The following is a 22448-nucleotide window of genomic DNA, read 5'->3' as shown; positions in this document are numbered from 1 at the left end:
GCTTGCAAAGTCATCTTTCCAACACTGTTCCGGACTAGCGACAGATGTGTGACCGTATCAATGACCCAATGCGGACCTTATCTTCCCCGTCATCTCCTGATCGTCTACACCATTGACATAGACATACACAATTCTCTTGCAATATCTTGTTCCTATATGATTTACTAGTAATCATGCGGCCGATGCCTGAGAGGTAATCGACAAGTTCAGCTAATAATCCGAGTACGTTCTTGCGTTAACGGGACCTTCTGCATATTAGGAGCGCATCGTATCCGTGCGTCGTGGTGTCAATATCATCTTCCCTGTGCTACAACAACAAAACCTACCGTGCGACATGGCTCTTTGGACCGGGTTCCCCGCAGGCATTGGCCTGCCCAAGGAACTAGTACCTGGACAGGACCTTGTCCGGAAGCCGCTCAAATGCCAGGCCAGGAGCCAGGACTTTGAAAGAAAGCTATCATGCCGATTCACCCTCCCAGACACTGTACATTTTGACCTTGAATACTGTCTTTATAGCGCTGACATGGAAACAGGTTCTAAGCAACGCTCCAGAGGGAGTTCAGGCAGACTCTATCTTGTTCAAAATGCCACATGAGATACTCCTCGCCGTATTCGACAGCCTTGCCCATGCACCATCGCAAATCTCGCTAGCGTTGACTTGCAAAAGGATGGCGACTGCCGCTCGAGACGTCCAGCTGGGCCTCTCACTTACCTCTCCCAAGTACGCTGGATTCCTGCCACGCAGTGTTTTCGACGTGCCGGATCTGATGACTCAACTCAAACCGTGGATGCCAGCGAATCTGCGCCTGTGTAACCACTGTCTGACCAATCGGCCTCGCGCTGAGGAGTATTGGAATACTATCGTTGGTTGTGAGATCAGCACTTTCTGGGTTCAGAAGACCGGCTGGGAATTTCACGACGCGAGCTGGCATAAGCAAGTGCACGACATCTGCCCGGCTTGTCATGTCAATTGCACCTTGAGCGACTATGTTGACTGTGACGGCTGCAGGGCTCTGGGGAGACTGGGCGACATCGATTGGTCTCGAGTATCAGACTCTTGGAGAAGGAGAACCGAGGAAGAACTTCGAGCTGGACGATTTGCGACTTGATCAAATGAGAGGAGGTCGTATTCCCAGACTTCATCCTTCTTCCAAATATCGAAAGACGAGATCGTCAGACCTGCCTCAGAAGCATTGAGCGACTCATCATACTCTCCCGGATCCCAAGGCGACCGAAGACAGTACAGCTATCTTGTCGACCGACGATGTTGCACCTGCTGCCCTCAACCTGTCCGTGATGCTGTACCCACATCACACAAAGTCCAATATCGGTTGGTCCGGGACCCACCACCGTTGTATCAGCGCTTTCATCAACCCACGATGAAAATTTGCCGTTATATCGCAAACGCCACACAATTTGAGCCAAAAATAGCACACAGATGTGCTTCATTCAATGGCTGGGTGGTGTAGCTTGGTTATGTGAGTTCTGCTCCGTTCAAAATCATTTCACAGTTACTAATATTGTCAAAGCACATCTCTTTAACAGGAATTGTAAGCAGAGAAGGTCCTCAGTTCAAATCTGGGCCTAGTCATGTTTCTTTTTTTCCTTTGGAGGGTCATTACCACTTTTTTTGGAGTCTGTGTGAATATATTATGTGTAGGATGCTGGTGATGTGAAGGATCGATGGAGGGTGGGAAACCCAGACTCTTGTAGTCCTGAATTGCTGAACCGCATGAGGTATCAGGTGGATGAATCACCAGCATCGAATCGATCAAATGGTGGTCTATCAGTGCTCTTTTATACCATCCCGTACAATGTCACAGCCTTGCCATATCTTCGTCCTGAATTGTGCTGGATGGGAAGATCTTCGGCTAAACCTTTTTTCGCCGCAATGAACAGCAATTAGTCGTGAGGCCTTGAGTGCCTTGGTGCCTCGGCACATCACATCACTTCATCGTCCACATCGTCCGTCCACTTCACCCACTTCACCCCACGGACGGATATTGTCATCCTGCGAGATAACAAGTTCATCCCTTCGTGTTCGGCCGTAATTCGCGACTTGTCGATCCCTCGTTTTCCATATCTTCGTCTTCGTCTTCATTCACTTCTCTCCTTGAACCTCTCACCCTCACCTTTGACTGCGACGCCTCTCAACATGGCGGACGCACTATGCGGACCGTCCAATCCTCTCCAGAACCTCCAGAAGCACACCCAGATCGACCGGACACTTCAGCAAGATCGTCTCGTCTCATCAAGACAGTCGCCAGCACAGGTAGGTCCTCATAACATCCCACATCATTCACACAACCCTGACGCATGACCTTAGGGCTTCCGCACCGCCGACCCGAGAGCAGGTTCTCTCGACGCCGACTTTCACGCCTTCGAAAACGCCTCACCTAGTCCCTTCCAGTTTGAACAGCCCAACTTCGCCAACGCAGGACCTGCTTTCGCACCTCAACCTCCAAGCGCCCCCGCAGGATGGGCCGCCGACTTCCAGCGCCTCAAACTCCACGACCACCCCTTGCCCGCAGGCCAATTCCGCACCGAAGCGCCACTGATAAAGTCAACGACAGGAGGCTGGCAAAATGAATTCATGCGCCAGCGCTCCAGCGCGAGCACGCCGATATCACAGGGCAAACAAGCCATCAGAGAGCCGTCGCAGATGAACATGTTCGCCCAGACAAACTACGCGCAGCAACCTTTTCAAGGGTACCAGTCCTACGGCAGCGGCATAGGCATGGGCATGCAGACATATCAAGAAGCAGGCTTCCAACAAGCACAAGCGCAACCACAACAAATGACTGCCGTGCAGAACGTCCAACTCTCCGACGTAGACTTTGACGCCGCCTTCCAAGAAGCCATGTCCCACGCCCAGGAGATGGATAACCTCCAACTCCGCGACACCAACGCCCAACCGCTCGAAACCTCATCCGACCTCCACCAAGACCAACAGCACCTCCCATCAGAAATAAAAATAGGTTCCGACGCAATCCACTACATCGAACAATCCGAGCGCACGCTAGACCAAGACATCCAAGACGCCGACGAACTCGCCAGAACAGCAGGCCAACTTCTGCACAACGTCCAACACGACACAAGCGACAAATTCCAAAACAGCCAATTCCTAGACCTCATGCGCAAACTGCGCGATCGCGAAGTCGAGGTCCAAAACAACGATCTACAATTCGTCAACACAGCAACAACGACCAGTACATCGACTAATCAAATCGAGGAGACCCGAAACAATACCACCTGGGACAAAATGTCCATCTCAGAAGGAGAAATGACCGCACATCGGTCTCGAGAGATCATGCAGCAGCAGCAGCAGCGACAGCAAGAAGGACACTTTGACTTTCCCAACATGGATAGCGTGTACCGTCCCGACGAGGCTGACTTTTCGGAACGACCTTCCTTCGGTGTCCAGTCACCGCCATATACCACGTACGGCTTCGAGGATGACCAATACCCCTCGCAATCGTACCCACAGGTAGCGCGTCAGCCGCAGCGTCAAACGGACGAATTGCACCCTGGTGGAAGGTGGTATCCGGACCAAAGTCCCAGCAGTCTGGAGAAGAGGATCTCAATGAGCGAGTTCGAGTACACGGATGAAAGTGCGGGTTTGGCACGGAGGTTCGTCAGGTAGACAACGTAGTAATCATGACATATTGCAACGCTGTCGCACTTCAGCCCCATTGTATGATATGTTCATTGTTGGGCTTTAGGAGCCCTTCGTGCCGATTGAGCACATGCATTCACGTTGCTAGTCTGTCGTACTCCAACATCATCAAGCCAATGATGCACCGTTGCATTTCCAGCGTGCAACGCCAACACCGCCAGTGTCATCCTCGTTGCCCTTTTACGCCGCCCAGAACAAGAACGGACCCCTCTCCAGATGGCGATAGTCGTTGGGTTGGGCCGCCTCCCCATCGGCACGCACCTCCCAACCCTGACCACCTCCCAAACCCCCACACCTCCACCATCGCCCCATCACGATCTTACCACCAGGTAACATGACACCCTCATATGCATAAGCATACGCAATATCGTCCCACCTCATGTACTTGTGCGGCTGATAATTCTCCTCCATCTGCTCGATCTTGACTCGTTCGATTCCACCACACCACGCCGGATTGGCCAACAGCTTCTTCTCAAGATGCATCTGGTAGGTCGCGTCGATCTCCTCATCGGTGAGATGTGCCGTAATCACGTCGTTCAGCGCTGGACCGAATGCACCACCATAGTTTTGTTCGGCATATTCGAGAACTCGGATTAGATACACCGTGGTAGGCTTGTACAGGACCATGACAATTCTGTTCCAGCCCGGAATGCTTTTATCTTCGCCCGGATTCTCGGGATCTGGCTCTGGCTCTGGTTGAGCAGCGATTGGATGGATGACACCGCGAACGCGCAGGCTGAGATAGGAGTGGTACTTTGGCAGTTTGGAGTCATATAGAATTGTTTCTGGTAGATGAACATTAGGACGTCGAGTCGCAACCAAAGCAGCCAAAGAGTCCGTTTTGTCGTCGACAAATTGCGCAAGACCTTTGATAAAGGCGCGAGGGCCGGATTGAGGAATGGTCGCTTGGAAAACAGGGATGTTGCTAAAACAAGATGGCCAGAATCCACCTGTCGCTGCTTCGGCGGCGTCGTCGGTGGCAGCGTTTGTGGCGTTGTCGATGCTGGTCGAAAGATCCAATCTCTATAGAACAAATCAAGTCAGTAAATGACGTGGCTTTAGCCATGAAAGGCATCTGCATCCTTACCATTGGATCTACCGAATCCCAATCCTCTGCGTCACTCTGCATTTCTCCAAGCTCACGCTCATTCACGGGCCATTTGTGTAGACAACTATAGTGTCCATACCACACAAGGGAAATCTCCTTTGGCAAGCCGTCTTCGAGGAATTTGTCCCATGGCTTTGCAGTGATACCTACTGCCCACAACTTCTTTGCCATCTTTGCGTAAGTGTATTCAAAGATGTGGTCCGATTGTCTGGTAGCATCCACTTTCACCTCTCCTGGAGGGTAATCAATGAGATGTCGATGCCAGAAGTTTCGAATGTGTAGCAATTCCCATGTGTCTAGCACAAACTGGCCCGCAAATCGTCGGTAGAGTGTTTCAACAGGCTGATTCCAATTGTACACCTGGACCAAACTGTATTTCTGCCTTGACGTTGGGACTTTGTACGCCATAGCCGAAGCAGGTGAAAGAAGCAGATGAGAGAAAACGAGCTGCAACGCTTGGAACAGGTGATGAATGTCGCCATATACACTCGGAGGTTTGGTCGGGTAGAAAGGGCAGGAAAGGAAAGTCGCCATCCACTCCGATTTCACGTCCGAAAACCGTGCAAGATTGAGCGATACCGTAGGTGGAGGGAGGTGCTTCACGGGCTGAAAATATGTCTCTGTGGATGAACAATAAGCCAAATCGTGTATAAAATGCGCAAGGTAGCTAGCAGATCACTTACCGACCACCATCAGTCTCAAACCCTCGAGTTGTACAGGAATTCTCTTGTCATCCGGGTCGTGAAAGGCGACGAATCTCTTGAGTGTAAGCGTTCTCATCTTGTACGCAAAGCAGTAAGCTTCGAGCTCTTTGGTCCCTTGGGTCTCTTCGATCCCTTTGGTGTCTGCGATCCCTTTGGTCTCTGCGATGCCTTCGATCTCAACATCGAGGCGTGGATAGTCGTATTCCGAAAGAAATCTCCATTTCCAGACGATGGAATTCCATGGCATGACCGCATCTGCGAGCTTCTGGCAGAGAAGTGCGAATGTGGAAAAATCTCGAGCATTGTCAAGCTCGACGGCGATACGCTGAAGAATCTGCGACAATCAGTATGCATCTTCTTGACGATATTGGACGGCTTACTTCTCGTGGGAAATCTTCGATTCGAACGGTGCTTGGGTAGGAAAGACGTTGTCTCTTTGCGCGATTTGGTTGAGATGTATGGTCATTGCTCAAGTCAATCATGGAACTGTCCTCCGAGTTTGAAGTCGCGGTGGATTTTCGCTTGAGAGAGAGACCATCAAGGTCCATCTGCTCAAGGCCGTCACGGATAGAGGTCTCCATGTCATCAAGATCTGATGGCGGGTCAGAGAGATCAGAGTCGAAGTCAAAGATTGACAAGAGTTCACTTGAACTCGTAGCGATCGCAAGCGGAAGATCCAAATTCCGCAGCGACAATAGGGGACACCGCCAAACACATAAACATAAACAATGAGTGGCAGGATGAGTGGTGGGTGAGGCAGAAAATGCTTGAGAGGAATGCAAAAAATATGAGACTGCTTTCAATCGAGAATTTTGTATTGCCTGAACCGCAGATCGGTTCCCGTCGGGAGTATCGAGTGACACACGGCGATGGCCTCCAGGCTATACGCATGCAACGCACCAGGACCCAGAACTGTATGCTCTAGTCCATGCACGGCAGCAAAGAGTCCAGCGTTCCAGGTTTCCGTGCCTGTTCTGTAAGCTTCCTGACTATAAGTCATTGGGCTCTCAACGTTTCCAGCTACTTCATAGCATCCACGCGATCAGAGGTAGCAGGTAGGCGAGGACGCCGAAACGGTCGGACATGGGGGCGCCGACGATGTTTGCAGCACCACTCGACGTTGCCGATGCCGATGCCGATGTCGATGCTGTGGCAGTTGCAGTTCCTGATGAGGTTGAGGACGCTCCAGGGATAGTGGCTCCCGAGGCTTTGGATATCAGATATATCTCGCCGGATGCGTCAGAAGACACATATATCCGTCCTTGTGGGTCAATGGCCATGCCAACAGGGCGAAAGCAACCACCTGGACACTTCGAATTGTCCTCGTTGGCAAAGACATCCCGTGCTGCAGTCAGACTTGTGATGCTATCCACAGGTTCTCCATCCTCATTGAACGAGATCACAGACATCTTGTATCCAACAGGAACAGTTCTGTCCCAGCTACCGTGGAAAGTGACCCAGGCCTCCGCTCCACTGTTATTGAACTTGATGTCCAGCGGCGCCATGTGGGCTTGGAACACCAGACGTGCCGCCTCCTGCTGGGCACAATAGGCGTCTGTTCGATTCTGATTGTCGGAGTCCGAGGATGCATCAATGGCGTATTGGCTGCCCACAGTAAGGTTGCTGTTGTCAGGCAACTCAGAGATGTTCCATGCAGAGAAGCACCATGGGTATCCGAAATTGCCTCCTTGTCCAGCATAGCTGGTGCCATTGAGATAGCCCAAAAAGTTCAGCTCCTCAGCAGGATTATTCTCGTGTATATCAACACCCATGCGGGTCTGCTGGTCGGCTGAGTTCTCCACGGTGTAGATACCTCCACTTCCGGGATGTTCAGCAACCCCGACGTCGTTTCTCAAACCCCAACCTAAGCGCAGACCGTCGGTATCAAAATCATACATACTTGTTCTGTTTTGCAGGTTGAACGCTTTTACTTGTGAATGGCCTGAACTCAGACTCGCAGCCTCGAAGTCAATATTGGCTGTGCTTCCTCTTGTGACAACGAGCAAACCGGGAGCCTTTTGAGACAGCAACAAAGTTCTTGTGGTGTGGTCATTCGTGGTCATATTCGCCACGATTGTCTCTTCGTTTGAGACAGTCTTTGCACTCCCATCATAGCTCCAGGAATAGACGCTTTCAGGAGAAGATGCATAAAGCGTGTTGCCGTCACCTGACAATGCAATACCGTGATTCAGCTTGTTTTTGTCAGCGATACACTCATTTTACTGGCGACGACAGGACATACACTCATATTGGCTGTAACGTCAGAAGACGTGCTGACAGAGACACAGCCATTTTGCTCATTCAGTGTATGGGCGGATACAACACCTCTTCCTGATTCTACCACTAACAGATTTCCTGCACCATCGAGCAATATTCCGCGGGGTGTCGAGAGGCCTGTTGCGACGACCTGGTAAGAGAATCCGGAGGCGAGCGACGGCTGAATGGAGCCTGACGGGGCAGGACCACAGCTTGAGGAGGATTGAGCACGCGACAGAGAAGGTAAGAAGGCAAGCGACGCCGCTAGGACGACCGAGAAGGACTTCATGGCAGAGATCGATTGCAGAAAATGTATATCGATCTAGGGAGGGCGGAACGAACAAAAATCATGGACACTCCTACGACGGAGGTCTATATCGAACGACAGATGCATCAACCAAGCAGGGCGATTCATTGTTATATGCTGGGTGAAGTTGAGTGCAGCAGACTACTACTAAGTGATGATCTCATTCCTTGATTTTCAAACCAAGGAGGAGCAGCCGGGACCGGAGTTTCTCCGGCCGAAGGCGGCACAAGCACAGGGGGTGAATACCTCAAACTCCGCTATTGCCGGCTGTGGTGCACCATCGACAACCTATCCAATGCTCTAGGTATGTCACAGAGACGGGAAACATGGACAGATCACATTTTCAATCACTCACACCGCTCGAAAGGACACGTCATTATATAACAATGAACAGACAAAGGCCAATGAATGGTTCAGTTGGTGCCTGAGAGTGCTTCATGATTCAATACTATCGAGCAATAGGAGAACACCACAAACTCCCTTCGGACCAGCATCAGTGTGCTTGGACAACACCCGCTTCGTTCGCCTGAGCAGTGATCTTCTTCTTGTATGCGTTGACATCTCCCGGGAATTTCTCGACCGTGCCTTTGTCACATACCCAGAGACTGGTGCACACATTCTGCAACATGGTGACATCGTGACTGACCATCAAAACTCCTCCCTGGAATTGCTGCAAAGCGGTCGAAAGGGCATCCATGGCCTCAATATCCAGGTGATTGGACGGTTCGTCAAGGACAAGAATATGTGGATTGGTCAGTGATAAGCAAGCAAATGCAACCCTTGATTTCTGTCCACCAGACAATAATTCAAGCTTCTGCAGGCCTGTCATACCAGTGATACCAAAGGCACCCAGGTGACGGCGGTATTCTTCGTCCGTCCTGCCTGGATATGTCTTCTGCATGAATCCTACTGCAGAAGTATTCATATCCAAAGCATCCACATGATGCTGCGCAAAAAATCCGATCCGAAGACGTGGATTCTGTGATATAATTCCAGACGTAGGTTGCAGCTGTCCAATCAGGAGTTTCAGCACTGTCGTCTTACCAGCTCCGTTGGGCCCCACGATACCGATTCGCGAATCCAGCTGGACGTCCAGGTCGACATTGCGGAGTAGTGGTTTGTCTTGTGTGTAGCCAAAAGCAACGCCGGACATCTGGATGATGGGAGGGGACATTTTCTCCACATCCGGAAACTTGAAGTGGACCGAATATTCTGCCTCTGGAGCCTCGAGGACGGGCATACGCTCCAACTTTTTGATGCGAGACTGTGCCTCGGAAGATTTGGCGGCGTTGTAGCGGAATTTGTCGATGAAAGCCTGTAGATGAGCCCGTACGACCATCTGGTTTTCATACTCACGTTTGGCGTTCTTCCTCCGTTCCTCTTTGGTGTTGTAGAATGAATCGAAATTGGCGCCCTTGTAGTAGTCTAACCGTTCCGAATGTTGATGGATGATGTCCATGGCCACTTCGTTCAGGAATGCTCGGTCGTGGGAGACGACCAAAACGGTGCTTGGGTAGGTCTGCAGGTAGTTGGCCAAAAAGGTAATTGAAGGCACATCCAACATATTGGAAGGTTCATCGAGCAACAACAGATCCGGCTCGCAGAAAAGTGCTCTAGCTAGAGCCAATCTCATTCGCCAACCACCAGAGAATGTTTTGGTCGCAAACTGTTGGCGCTCGGGTGAGAAACCTAGACCAGCCAGAATAGTAGCTGCACGAGACTCAGCCTTGTCAGATTCCATCTCGCTCAGCTTGGCTTGGATATCTCCCAACGTTGTGTCCAGACCGTCCTTTTCTTTGTCGAGACGAGCGGCATCTTTCGACGTGTCCGCCAATTTTGTTCTTTCCGCTTCAATGGCGACAAGCTGCTGGGTGATCTTAACCTGTTCGGCGAGCAGGTGTTTCCGCCACACATCAGCATCAAGCACCGCTTGAAGAGCTGGTGTATCATCTCCCATGATCTCCTGTTCCACGTGAAGAATAGAAATGTGTGTTGGAATGGCGACTTCACGCCGACTCAGGGCACGAAGCAGTGTAGATTTACCAATACCGTTCTGACCTACAAGACCATACCGTCGACCATAGGCCAAAGTCAAGGACGTATCCGTCAAGATACGTTTGCCAGATATGGATATATCAATTCCGTCAATCTTGATATCTTTGCTCTTTGTTTGTGCGTCTGATCCGAGTTGAAGAGGGTTGACGGCCATGAAGAACTCTTCGTAGGACTGGGTGTTATCAGGCTGATCCAGCAGTCTTGAGGCCTCATATTCGACATTCTTCATGGTCTTCTTGTCTTGCTTCGCTCGGATCTTTCGCTCGGCCTTTTCAAGCTTCTTCTTGTCGACCTTGGATTCGACCTTTCGAGCATTGGCAGCTTCAAGATCGATCGCGCCACTGGTCAGACCCAGGGTTGATGAGATGTTTCGCTGCGAGCTGACCTGGATGGTTTGATCCAGCTTCTTGGCCGTGAAGGGCATCTGCCTTCTCTCGGGGTCGACGCCATTTGCTTCACCTAATTTTGCGATGAATTTCTCGACCAAATTGCGGATAGCGATTCGGTTCTGTTCGGAAAATTTTCCCGAAGCAGAAACCAGCAGGTCAGTGATGCTTTCCAGGGCTTCAGTCAATGGAGACTCAGCCGAGTCCTCCTCTTCTGAAAAGTAGAGCTTTGATGCATGATTGAGATATCCCTACACGGACGTTGACTGTCAGCACTTTTCTTGTCAGATGAGATAGGCTCGGAGTAGGTTGGTATGTATACACCAGATCCTACCCCAGTTTGGCCCAGGAGGGACGAAGAGGGTACTGACAACAGAGTACTCCGACAGTACATGATCGATATTTGGTATCTGAGCCTGAATTTCTGACTCCATTCTGGCTTATCTAGCACGTGCTAGGGCGATTGAGAGAATTCCAAATGGCGAGGGCCTTTACAAGAATAGCCGTGCTCTCTTCGCAACCCTTGCCCAGTCAAGAACGGAGTCAAAGGATAGTATCAATGTGACAGCCGCTTTGTGCATTCACCAGAACCGGAAGCTGGATGGTAAAGAGTGGCTTGGATTGGATGGTGTGGCGATCCTAGTCAGCCACACACCTCCTCGGGTGGGGGTCTTGCCTCTTCTGCTGAGGGGCTTGTGCAGACGACGGGCCTCAGGGTGCCGATCAGCCGTCCCGGACGTGCTTTTAGATGTAGGAGGCTGGAGCCCTTCGAAATGCAACAGAATGTAAGCTGCTTTGGGATTGTGTAGTGGTTGAATTGTTGCTGGCCTGAACTGAACTGATGTTGCAAAAAAGAAACGTGAAGTCGCTTAAGGTTCCATTCCCGCAGTCTTGGCACGCTTGTCCATATCCATTTTAGCGTGTACTAAGGAATGCAATATCAAACGCCCGAAACAGATAGCGCGTCAATCAGCCAGCCATATCATAGCCCAACGGTGCTGTGTTATTATTCCACGGACGACGCGTCATGACTCTAGTTTCTGTCCGATCACTTTTCCGAGCGGCTGGCCTAAAGGTCGGACCCTGTTCAGAGGAAGCGGGACAGCGCCGCCATGCCTGAAAGAACCGATCTCCACGTTACTGCAGGGGGAGAATGCAAGAAATACAGGGAAATCCCTCGGTAGACTTTGCATTAGCCTCAGCCTGCATCGCCAGCACTACTGCAGACGCGGGCAACTTCCAGCGCGTTGGCATGGTTGGACGCAACCGAACAATACGGGCATCAATTTGCAAATCTGGCTGATTGTTCTCGAATAGAACCGGTGACCAACGTAGAAGAATGAAGCGATGGGGGTATGGAAGTTCTCGTCTATCTAAGTGGTTATTGTGACTGACTATGCCCTGAACAATGCGTGGTTGTTTGAGACACATGCTGACAAGCACAGCAATCCTATATATATATGCAAGGACAGTAGGATGCTCTCATCAGAAGAACCTTTGATTGGTGGTACCAAAGTACGAACTCCCATGACCCTAGAGCACAAGTTCTACAGCATATGTCAGATTGGATTCTTACCCAAAGAGAGCACTGTACTCTCACATATCTTGCAGCAGTGTATATACGATGCATGTGTTATCACCGAATCGCAGACCTGTTGATGCCGACGTGTCATGCACTAGGTGGTTCTGACTGGGCGTGCATTTGGCTGTTTAAACGGTGTTACACCGACCACGGCTTCCATCCCCTCTATGCCCCCGCATTCTGGTCTCGCAATCATCACTGCCGAAAGTCCTGGGCCCTGGGGCAGAAAGACGCCTGCACGGATGCTTTGTGATGCTTGTAACGGCCCCAGGACCCGCCTGTGGCCAGCCTCTGCTGTGAGGTCAATTTGCCTCCATCGATATAAGCACACATGCTTGCTGTCATGAGACTTTCATGGCGTCTACTGATCATTGGCTACCGTCGGTGTGGCTATTGGCAGGTCTTCGAAATACTCAAATTGCACAGACCTACGACATCGTACACAAAGTTCAAAGCTTGTGACGCGAACCTGTCGCTGCACAACTCTGCCACATCGAGACGTTTAGACACCACACGCATTTTCCAGAAGATCCAATCCTCGGACTGGCAAGTGTCACTTACCTGAGGCTGAACTTGAATTGTGTGACACTGGAAGCTAGCCTGCTCTCACATTCTATTCGCCAGTGGCCAAGAGAGCGCTTATGTCTGCCTGAGGCCAGGGTATCATACTGTGCAGGCTTGTGCATACTGGACCGCCAGTTCGGGCTTAGATCCACGCGACCCAGACACGCGACGCGAGATCTGACTTTGAACGTATCAAATCTGCCATTTCCGGTCGAGATTCCGTCATCCCAAACTCCAACGTATCATGGCGGCTCCCTTGTGCCTTGTTTACCAACATCCGGCCTCCACAGCAGCCATTAGACGAGAATCCACCCGTCAGCCCATTCGACTTGACCTTTTCAAACGAGCTATCATCAATGGTCCCCGCCTCGCTCGGCTTCTGCAGCGTGCCAGCGACAACAAACAACCGATAATCCGAAACTATGCCAATGAATCCACTATCCCTGTGTTCATGATCTGGCTGCAGGTCTAATGTTATATTTACCATTTAGGCGTTGAGGGTTGACTTGATATGAAATGCAGTGGAGCGGATATACGAGACTCATAGTTCTTCTGACACTGCAGCATCTCCGGGTTGTCTGATCTACTTTCAATGCTTGTGCTGCATCCACAGTTCAGCTTCCTGATCCGATTGATCAGCCGTTTACGTACAACCCTGGTCGTTCTTATTTCCAAGTTTATCTTTGTGTGTTTCAGGCTCTGCAGGCGCAGGTCGCTTGCTTCTCGCTAGATATACTGCACCGAACGTCACTCTTCCGGACACTCAACAGACTGCAGCTCTTGCTGCTGTTGACAGCTCGCCGCTAGGTACGTGGCGACATGTAAATATGCATGCACTGGGTCCCGACTCACGAGACTGGCGGGGGCTCAAAGAAGAATGGTAGTAGGTCGTACTGATGGTTGTAGATCGGCTCTTTGACTTTTGGAGTACGACACGAACCTTACCAAAACCGATATGACCAGGATCATGCTTGTTGTTCTATAAACTGGAGTCGCCCATTCTCCGATGGAGGATGTGGCATGGCCTGCAAAGTCCCCTGGCGCCGCGCAAAATGTGCTCTCTTCGACGAGGGACAACCTGGTTGAAGGACGGGAGCAGAACACCAGACGACGAACCGGTGCCCAACCTCAAGGAACGTAACTTAGCTTCCACGGTCCTTCCGCCCGCTGCTCTACTTTTATATACAAGCAGGTCATGCCGCCCCCTTGATAGCATCAACCAGGGGTTGTCTGCACACATCGCCTCAATAAGCCTGCAGGCCTGAAAAGAGAAGGTCGTGAAGGAGAATGCATATTCGCTGTGACTGTTTTATAACTCGCTTAGCAACTTCGAATAGGAGAAGATTTTGCCCCAGACTGTTGAATCCATGCCGGTGGCCTCGCAACACCTGGGACGGTTGTTATGTGTCCAGGTGGCACCGCGTCTGGCTGACGACGTTGAGAAACCCTTGTTTTGTACACAATGGTAGCACTGTGGTCACAGTACCTGTACCAGGCCGTTCAATGATTTGTGAAGCGGCAAGCGGCAGTGTATAGTATAGTCTCGGTGCCACCGCCAGAGTTTAGATACCTGCTGGAACTGGCTGGTGAGCACGCAACCAGCATAAACTCACATGCCAGGCGGGTGCTTTGTTGTGCAAGATACAGTGTTGTCTTGCCCTGTGCTTTGGGTGACGGCTGGGAATCTGCCCCAGGATGAGAATGCCGCCTGCTCTTCTGAAAGGACTACCAATAGTACCAAACACTTACCCGTCGGCGTGGCTGCAATTGACATGCTCGAAAGCGGATTAAATCTAGTCTCTGCTTGACATGATGAGCAACCAGTTGCCGTGTGTGGACAGTTGTGGACGCAGGAGTGGATAGATGACCATTGAGTTTTTGCTTTGCTTGCTTGCTTGCTTCCTGCTTTGCCTCAAATCAATCAAATAACGGGCCAAGGCCGCCGCCCTGCGCAGCCGCTCCACTCGCTCACATTCACCACCAACTGGCCCTGCGGCTGCCCTCCTACGAAGCCCACGACCCTCTGACTTACGGGCACCTGGCACTGCACCCCATACACTACTACACAAGTCCACCACTCGACAGCTGAGATTCCTTTTCCCATTGAAACTCTTCTTTGTCTCCAGTACACATCTTTCTTGACTTCATTTCTTTCGTTCCAGCTTGTCTTGTCTCTTGTTTTTGCCCGTCGTGTCCCGCGTCTCCCCTGGCACGGCCCTTCACCAATCCTCCGCAGCGGCTCTTCTCGTCCCGTCGCGTGTCTCTCGTCTCTCTCCTTGGGGCCTTTCTTCCCTGCCCGCGTCTTGCCGGAAAAACATATCCCTTGCCTTCACACGCCTTTACACGCCTTCTAGAAGAGCTCCAGCACTCTAAGACACCTTGTCTCGATCGTCCCGAACTCCTCCAACTGATGGTCCACCCGCCATGAGGGAGGTCCACCTCTACATCAACCAGAACATCTGGTCGGCGGCGCCTCGGGGGCAGAAGGCTTCACAAGCATAATGGAACACAATCAAGAGCACGTTGCCACGGTAGGGAATAACATCTTCATCCACTAGGATGTTGGTAAAGTGAATATGCTGACAGTCCGTTATAGCTTTGTGCTGTTGGTACCATTGGTATTGCAGCCGCAGGCCTGGCCTTGGGAACGTCCGATGGAGAGTCATATCTGGTAAGGCCAGGCAAGAGGAAGGCTCCTGGGTCTCCTGCAGTCGTTCGATCACCAGTCTCACCCGACCTCCCTTCTATTACGCGACCGAACACATCTCAGCCTGTCAAATCAACATCAGCATTGGCAGAGAGGATCGAACGTCGATTGTCAACCACCCTGCTGCGGAGGAAGACATATCACGAAGAGATTCGTCCCGTGTCAGGCACTACTGATGTGGAATCCCGCGAAAGTTCAGTCAGTCGGCATGGAATCCCTAGACCTTGGACATCGTCGGACAGAGAGTCATCCACAGAGCGTAAAGAGGCCAGGCCTACTTCGTCCTGGCTGAAACGCATATCAAGCATATCACGTGGGAAACATGGCAGTGCTGCCTCTTCTTCATCACGCTTGGACGAGGAACCTGCCGCCCCACGGCCATCCTTTGGCAATGACCTCGACCAACCTAACAAGCTGGTCAAGCGTTCCTCCAGTCGACGCATCCTCCACTCTGACCGCGAAAGTCCCGCTCAAACTCCAGCTCTATTAAGACGTCCTGCGACAAGTCATCAAAGGTCCGTTACTCTATCGGGAATGCCTTACACGCGGCCTATCACGACCGAGTCCGCTTTGCCTGTTGAGTCGGCCGGTTACATTTCGCGGGCACCTACATGGCGACCCTTTTTCGACTCAGGCTATGCGAGGAAGAGGTACTCATCCAGTGGGTTTGGGGCGTCCTGCGCCCGAACTATCACAAGGCCTTATGGTTGTCCAGCCACACTGGTGATGGGTACTTCAGTGGCACCTAGAGAGGCACCAGACGTCGAAGACAGCCGTCCAGCACCATTTTCAGATCCTGTTGTTCCAACTGCAACTCGACGGCATAAGATGCGGCGTCCGCTGGGATCAATTAGGAAAGGACTTCCACAACGCCACTTTACCGACCCCATAGTTCGTGTCAACAAGGACGAGGCCTATGGCAGCATCGTGCCTCCAATGGGCTTCTCAGCCATTTCACCTGTGTCGAACTTCTCTGCCTTCGAAGTTGACCTACCTCCTGGTACTCCGGTCTTTACATCAAGTCCTCCTTCGTATGGTCCTCCTCAGCACCATTTCACAATATCGAAAAGAATGTCTGTGGCACCTTCAGACCCAACCACGGCAAGCTCTGACAATGATACTCGGGTATTCACCGATGATGACTCCATGGACTTCCATAGCGATACAGCTTACGATTCTCTGGCGACTCGGGCTACTGCTAGTAGCCACTCCGGTTTTCGTCAACCTAAGATAGAGACAATATTTGACGAAATGTCGGTGGATCAGCAACCAGCAGAAACTGGTGCCCTCGAAGACTTGATGCAGAGAGCCACCTTAAACGACCTCGAGCCATCGACAAATCTAGGCATTGGGATTTGTGGCATTGAGGATCATGAGACGGTTCGGAATGTCAGCCCTGCTCAGGCGTCCACCCCGGTTAAGAGTTACTTGGCTGAAACAGAGGATTCCGTCTCAACGCCAGTCCCGAAGAAGCTCAATCGACAAGGCCCAGTTTTAGGTTCTTCCCCTCCGTTGATGCATCCATTCCCACACATTCAACACGAAGAACCAGAGCTCCCTCGAATGATGGATCTTGACGACGAAGAGGACATTGACTGGTCACCCAAATCCGACGAGAACAAACCTGGGGCCCCACAAAACCTCATGCATGCCCATCAACCCGAAGTCACGTTCGATGAATTACCCGATGACGACTCGGACGAGCAACGCTCAACGAAACGAACCTCCATATTCGATTGGTCCGAGCATCAGAAGCTTGGTAGCGACCCATCGGATGGGGTAAGTCCACGACCGAAGACTGTACATGGTAAACAAGGCAACAATATCTCCCGCAGTCGGCCTTCAGGACGCAAAAGCAATGCAGCCATGCATTTGCGCAGCCAGAGTGTTCCAGTCAACCGGGACAGTCTCACCGAGGCTGATCTGCCATCATCGGCCAGCAAGTTTGGTACCTGGGCTCTCGGTACTAAGCCTGTCAGTGAAGAATGGAGTGACGACTTTGAGTTCGAAGACGCGGATGAGGTTTTGGAGTCTGTTGAAATTATCAACGAGGAGAAAGAGAAAGCAAGAAAGCGCGACTCTATTCGTAGTAGCGTCAGAGTGCCTCAAGCGATCATCGACCGTCAGCAGAGTGTGCACATCCAGTTTGGCCAAGTCCGGGAGTTCATGCTTCTGGTCGAGGAGTTGAAGAGACTACGCGTGCGTGGAATCAGCCTTGGATTAATCGACAGCCATTCACGACAGCTGTGGGAGGATGCAGCAAGCATCATTGATCTGGCTACTGTCAATGACGACGAGGAAGATGCACCTCGCCCATCCTCCCCAGTCTTTCCAGATATTTTCGGCGAAGAGACTCCACCACAGAAACGTGTGCTAGAGGAAGAGGTTGGCAAAGGTAGTGAAGTCGCGCGATCGGTTAATCGACGGTCGATCTCCAGCCCCGGGACACCGCCGTACGGACGACCACGTGGTGAAAGTATGCAGACAAAGTCGTTTCTGCAGACGATTCATCAAAGTCGAAATGGTGTGGAATCTTCACCCGCGCGTCACAGCCCCCAACATCGCGACAAACTGCCCTTTGACACGCAAGATCTAAGGGACCTTGTCGTCAGGGCGGGCGTCATCACACGGGCACTCAAAGAGATTGTCCGAAAAGCAGAAGGAGTTTCTGTTACTCCTGAAAAACCTGCACACCATTTCCAGGACCCCGTCTTCCGGCATATTTTCGATCCACCTAATTCATCACCCAGTTCAGGTTTCCGCAAGCCTGGACTTCCCAAGAGCAAGAGTGCTAACAGCTATCTCGATGGAGCTAGTTCCAACAACGATCATGAATTGTCCCAATCCTTGAAATTGAGCAAGGTTGTGGAGGCCAACTGAAAGGTCGAATCATGAAGAGATCGTTGTTTCTTTGTTTGTCGACATTGTACAGTATGATTGAACGGCGTTTATGAACCAGCACCCTCGGAGTTACGAGAAAGCGTCGCATTGGATGGCGCATCTCCTTTTCGCATTTTCTGGGCCTCGCGGATTGGGACCTTGGAAAACACCAAAATGGGGGAAGGCTACAAGAAAAGAAGCCTTGTAATATGAACGACATGGCATATTGTCGATGTTTGATGATTCTCATGGAGGAGTTTTGATCCATCCGGATGTGGGAGGGCATCGTCTTGTTATCTTTCCTTCACTTCCGTACACACCGGCAGCGTTAAGCGCAGACGCATTCACCATGGCAAAGGCAACGAACAAAATTAGCAGGGTCAGGCCCGATTGCGAGACCATTGAGTCAAGTCCGTTATTGTTGGCAGCCGTTGGTTCGTTATTATTGTTGATGCCATTACATTCATGGAGGCTGTAATACTTGCATAAGTAGCAGGTTTGGCATCAAGACAGCGAATGATATTAAATAAGACCCAGCTATAGCTGTACCTAGTATTCGGTTGTCGACTTGTGGTAATGCGTTCAATGGTCTTTATCTAGGCAACAGGATGCCATTCAATACTAGTTGGTAGTCATTGAACTTGGGAGTATCATCATCTCAGCCGTTTATCCGGTCGAGGTCGGTATTGAATGCCGTCTCCCAACTCTTATGGCGAGTGGAAACTGCACGTTGAACTTGAAGCTCCAATTCTCTTGGCACTTTGAGGTCAACCTCCATTCGACCTTGACCGCAGTTACAGTCAACGATACACACGCCCTTCAACGCCACCTCAGACCGTCTACCCTTTCGACAAGGACGACGTCGATACCTCCAGCGACCCACTTTCAACCTTGAAGCTGACACTGTTCTCGTCCCTCTGCCCTGCCCTGATCAAGGGCACGTCACTCCCTCCTCAAACCGACCTCTCGTCATCTCGATCTCCCCTCCGAATAAGCCACCATGCTCTCCCGCCTCCCTCGCATAGCGCGCACATCCGCGTTGCCAGCTCTCTCATCAACATCTAGAGGGCACATCCAGTCGTTTCGGGCAGCTAGCACGCACTCGGCGCACGACGACCACGGTCACGGCCACGGTGCCGCCCACGGCGAACACGGACATGACGACCACTTCGATCCCCCTTCAGGCTGGCTCTGGGGTCAACGGCCGGGCGAGAAATACGAGAAAGAAGGCTGGGAACCGTTTGCGTGGATCTTTACCGCAAGTTGGATCATTGCGATTGCGGCGTATACCATGAAGGAGGATACTTCGTATGTTCCCCAACTCTTACATTTTCTTTTCTGGTTACCAGCCGTGTTTTTGTATCTGAAGAAAGGAGGGGTGATTGGTATGATATGTGTAGTGTCAATGCTAATTTCTGGTCTCAGGATACAAACATGGGCGCTGGAAGAAGCACGTCGACGACTTGAGAAGGAAGGATTTTACGATGAGTCGAAATGAATCGCTTCAGAGAAGATTGTTTGCGGTGACCCTGGTCTATGAACGAGAATTGTTGACACCGTTACGGATTTATTGATTTTATTTGCGTTTATGGGAAGCAGATGGAAAACTGCTAGACAGACACATGCATCGACTCAGGCCATGGCTGAGCTTGAGTTTGGCGGCAAGAGCATTGATTTGAGAAAGACACAAATCACCTCTGGAAACAGCGAAGAACATGGCGGGCAGGAAAGTGCTGTTGGAGCTCTGCAAGGACATCGAAGGGAAAGACCTGCTTGCTCGACATTTGCCATTGCATGGACGAATTGCTCTCCTGCTGTACATATGGTTTGATATGTTCCCTACGAGCGAAGCTGTCTAGGAATGCTTTACCGTTCCTTGCTGCGCCCGTGCTGTGAGGAGGGAATATAACCTCTCTGAGTGCTCCGTGTCGTTGCTTCCTCGCGCAGAACATGGTGTGATGTCGTTGGATGCGATGATTGCACCTAGCTCCTTGACAGAAACATTGTCAAAGTCTTGATTTCAATGTCCACTGATTTTGTTCGAATTCTGGGGTTATGGTATCCGACTCTATTGACCAAAGTTCCAACCCTAGTTCTGTGCATTTTGAGGGGATAACGCTAACTTCCTCACAGGGGTGTCAGTCTAAGCCACACTCGCCCAGGATTGATGATAATCCATCCTGCGCACATCCTGAGTTTTGTCGCTTCTCTTCATCGATCAGCGACAGTTATGTTTGGTTTCACAGGTTTATGTGCAAGATATCCTTGTTGGGATGGATATCGCAGACGGCTCGTCGTCCACTTTGTCGGCGGAAAAGAAGGAGACGAACAATCATTATCGATACCTCAAACTGAAGCCTGGCAACATCAGGCTCTTGACCTTGCTGCCAGGAACTAGCGACGCTCCTGGTACTTGCACCGTCACGCACGAATCATTCAGACCTTCGCAGCACCTAGCCGAAAAAGCACTCGTCCGTCCGAAGTATTGTGCTCTCTCCTACGTCTGGGGATCACCAAGTCCTCAACGATGGATTGAAGTTGAAGGGCAAACCTTGTACATTCGCGACAACCTCTGGCAGTTCCTCCGCCGCCTCAGGCAACAAACTTCGTCACGTACTCTTTGGGTCGATGCCGTGTGTATCAACCAAGATGATCCCATTGAGAAAAACCGGGCAGGTGGCTATGATGGGATCCATCTTCCGCTTTGCAGACGATGTACTTGCCTGGGTTGGTGAAGAAGCTGACGATAGTGCCTTCTTGATGCATCTTGCGGCATCGTCCAAAAAAAGGGAGGGTGATATCGGTCTTGCACAGCTTCATTGCGCTGCTGAGCGGCTACGTACGTGGCAGGCTCTGAAGGCATTCTTTGGGCGACCGTATTGGACGCGGACTTGGATCATGCAAGAGGTTGTGCTGGCCAAAAATCCAGTACTTATCTTTTGTGGTGCAGATGTGGCCGCCTACGATGGTCTATATCGCATGGTTCTTATCCTTGATATGGGGCTGCGAGGCATCCCCTACCTTATAATCAAGCGCACATCAAGCAGGAAAAAGCGGGAGCTTGAGTCTGTTCTCGCTTCTGGATATGAGCATGGGGGGGATAAGCTGCCAATCCCGCGAACGTTTGGAGGTTCACCCGGGCCACTCACGATAACAATCCGCAAATACGCTTACACTGAATGCTCGGATGCAAGAGACAAGGTATTTGCTCTATTGGAAATGGCAGATGACGTTGATCTGTCGCAAGCACCATCCTGGTTTGACTATTCGAAAGACATCCACGAGGTTTTCTTCGAAGCTGGCTCGTTACGCCACAGGTTTTGAGCTACTGCCAGAGCCAGGGGCGGACTTTGGGAAACAGCTTATGCGAAGCATGAGACTGACACCCGAGAGCCTTCGAAACTACATTGCTTTCAACGATACTTATCGAAGCAATGCAAAAGCCTCGTTGCAGGATAGTTTGACCTTACGGCCGGCATTCTGGTTCAATGGTCAATCTCTTCCACGACCAGGGTACATCAATCCATCTGCAGACTACCTCAAGGTGACCCGTGTCAAGAAAGGCCATGTCCTGGCTTTCGAGGTCGATATCTGGCGATTTGGAGACGGACTCATACGTGGAATAGCATACGATGTCCAGTGTGGAGATCAGATACATATTGCGAACTTGTCGGATGTCGCTCTTGTCACGAGAGTACGTGATAACCATAGCTTCGCTATAGGTTGGGCTCTCGTTGAAAGGGGCCAGGATTGGGGGCCAGGTGCGGCAGTTGAGAGACTTACATATTTGTGGCGACAACCATTTCAGATCTCCCCGGACCTCTCTGGTACCGCTCCTTTCGACACATCAGGTTGCCTACTGCTCGAAGTGAGTCTGCCAGTGGCTGTAACCGTTATTGAGGGTGCTATTCTCAACAAGGCCGTTATTCGACGATCGATAGACAGGACAGATAGCAAGCGCAGTCGGAGATCACCATGGAAGTGTGCCCGTGACTTTTACAGGGACAAGCGACATGGATGGTCGATGTCCCTGTTTTGGCACTTGAGCGTTGAGCAGAACATCAATGAAAGCTATAACGAATCTCGGGGCAGTCCGTTACTTTCGCCCACATTTACACTTGGAGCCATCGGCCGTTCCGTGATTGAAAAGATGGCAAAGCATTCATTAGTATGTGAAGGAGTGGTACTGGGAGCGAGAAAAAGATATACGACATGATGAGATC

General features: G+C 51.1%; 8 protein-coding genes across 8 annotated transcripts; 5 read left to right on the top strand and 3 right to left on the bottom strand.

Annotated features, from left to right (window-relative positions):
* The first annotated feature begins 122 nt into the window (after positions 1-122).
* EDD37DRAFT_216206 (uncharacterized protein) lies at positions 123-1298 on the top strand. Its single transcript, XM_062810343.1, has 2 exons — positions 123-484; positions 534-1298. Exons 1-2 carry the CDS (start codon positions 335-337, stop codon positions 1107-1109), a joined length of 726 nt encoding a protein of 241 aa, XP_062665271.1. The 5' UTR covers positions 123-334; the 3' UTR covers positions 1110-1298.
* Positions 1299-1881: 583 nt separating this feature from the next.
* Positions 1882-3750, top strand: EDD37DRAFT_216208 (uncharacterized protein). Its single transcript, XM_062810344.1, has 2 exons — positions 1882-2272; positions 2327-3750. The coding sequence occupies exons 1-2, from the start codon at positions 2156-2158 to the stop codon at positions 3641-3643; spliced, it is 1434 nt and encodes a 477-aa protein (XP_062665270.1). The 5' UTR covers positions 1882-2155; the 3' UTR covers positions 3644-3750.
* A 172-nt stretch (positions 3751-3922) lies between these two features.
* EDD37DRAFT_675883 (uncharacterized protein) lies at positions 3923-6463 on the bottom strand (the record flags this gene model as incomplete). Its single annotated transcript, XM_062819550.1, has 5 exons — positions 5869-6463; positions 5670-5822; positions 5468-5609; positions 4764-5404; positions 3923-4699 (listed from the first exon to the last, which is right to left on the bottom strand). Coding segments are annotated over exons 1-5 (1914 nt in total), but the record flags the coding sequence as incomplete, so codon positions are not given.
* Positions 6464-8288, bottom strand: EDD37DRAFT_216150 (soluble quino protein glucose/sorbosone dehydrogenase). The gene is made up of 2 exons (XM_062810341.1): positions 7731-8288; positions 6464-7680 (listed from the first exon to the last, which is right to left on the bottom strand). Exons 1-2 carry the CDS (start codon positions 8031-8033, stop codon positions 6514-6516), a joined length of 1470 nt encoding a protein of 489 aa, XP_062665268.1. The 5' UTR covers positions 8034-8288; the 3' UTR covers positions 6464-6513.
* On the bottom strand, positions 8289-11030 carry EDD37DRAFT_216159 (ATP-binding cassette, sub-family F, member 3). The gene is made up of 2 exons (XM_062810342.1): positions 10864-11030; positions 8289-10743 (listed from the first exon to the last, which is right to left on the bottom strand). The coding sequence occupies exons 1-2, from the start codon at positions 10924-10926 to the stop codon at positions 8545-8547; spliced, it is 2262 nt and encodes a 753-aa protein (XP_062665267.1). The 5' UTR covers positions 10927-11030; the 3' UTR covers positions 8289-8544.
* Positions 11031-15139: 4109 nt separating this feature from the next.
* On the top strand, positions 15140-18225 carry EDD37DRAFT_654838 (uncharacterized protein; the record flags this gene model as incomplete). Its single annotated transcript, XM_062818717.1, has 2 exons — positions 15140-15169; positions 15235-18225. 2 exons carry the CDS (start codon positions 15140-15142, stop codon positions 18223-18225), a joined length of 3021 nt encoding a protein of 1006 aa, XP_062665266.1.
* Positions 18226-18725: 500 nt separating this feature from the next.
* On the top strand, positions 18726-19820 carry EDD37DRAFT_215836 (NADH:ubiquinone oxidoreductase 11.6kD subunit). Its single transcript, XM_062810339.1, has 2 exons — positions 18726-19533; positions 19651-19820. The coding sequence occupies exons 1-2, from the start codon at positions 19226-19228 to the stop codon at positions 19721-19723; spliced, it is 381 nt and encodes a 126-aa protein (XP_062665265.1). The 5' UTR covers positions 18726-19225; the 3' UTR covers positions 19724-19820.
* Positions 19821-20498: 678 nt separating this feature from the next.
* EDD37DRAFT_613980 (heterokaryon incompatibility protein-domain-containing protein) lies at positions 20499-22441 on the top strand (the record flags this gene model as incomplete). The annotated part of the gene is made up of 3 exons (XM_062815498.1): positions 20499-20858; positions 20902-21426; positions 21452-22441. The coding sequence occupies 3 exons, from the start codon at positions 20499-20501 to the stop codon at positions 22439-22441; spliced, it is 1875 nt and encodes a 624-aa protein (XP_062665264.1).
* Between the last annotated feature and the right edge of the window lie 7 nt (positions 22442-22448).

This window comes from Exophiala viscosa, assembly GCF_022695815.1.
Source record: "Exophiala viscosa unplaced genomic scaffold EDD37scaffold_18, whole genome shotgun sequence".
Taxonomy (NCBI): Eukaryota; Fungi; Ascomycota; class Eurotiomycetes; order Chaetothyriales; family Herpotrichiellaceae; genus Exophiala; species Exophiala viscosa.
Note: the sequence above shows the minus strand (reverse complement) of the source record. Positions and strands in the feature narration are given on the sequence as shown.

Excerpts from the sequence above, each read along its gene's own strand:
- EDD37DRAFT_216206 (XM_062810343.1), top strand. The coding sequence starts at position 335 with ATGGCTCTTTGGACCGGGTTCCCCGCAGGCATTGGCCTGCCCAAGGAA. Across the intron at positions 485-533 it reads GATTCACCCTCCCAGACACT|GTTCTAAGCAACGCTCCAGA; the intron begins GTACATTTTGAC and ends ACATGGAAACAG.
- EDD37DRAFT_216208 (XM_062810344.1), top strand. The coding sequence starts at position 2,156 with ATGGCGGACGCACTATGCGGACCGTCCAATCCTCTCCAGAACCTCCAG. Across the intron at positions 2,273-2,326 it reads CAAGACAGTCGCCAGCACAG|GGCTTCCGCACCGCCGACCC; the intron begins GTAGGTCCTCAT and ends GCATGACCTTAG.
- EDD37DRAFT_216150 (XM_062810341.1), bottom strand. The coding sequence starts at position 8,033 with ATGAAGTCCTTCTCGGTCGTCCTAGCGGCGTCGCTTGCCTTCTTACCT. Across the intron at positions 7,681-7,730 it reads ACGTTACAGCCAATATGAGT|CTGAATCACGGTATTGCATT; the intron begins GTATGTCCTGTC and ends GACAAAAACAAG.
- EDD37DRAFT_216159 (XM_062810342.1), bottom strand. The coding sequence starts at position 10,926 with ATGGAGTCAGAAATTCAGGCTCAGATACCAAATATCGATCATGTACTG. Across the intron at positions 10,744-10,863 it reads TACTGTCGGAGTACTCTGTT|GGATATCTCAATCATGCATC; the intron begins GTCAGTACCCTC and ends ACGTCCGTGTAG.
- EDD37DRAFT_215836 (XM_062810339.1), top strand. The coding sequence starts at position 19,226 with ATGCTCTCCCGCCTCCCTCGCATAGCGCGCACATCCGCGTTGCCAGCT. Across the intron at positions 19,534-19,650 it reads ACCATGAAGGAGGATACTTC|GATACAAACATGGGCGCTGG; the intron begins GTATGTTCCCCA and ends TTCTGGTCTCAG.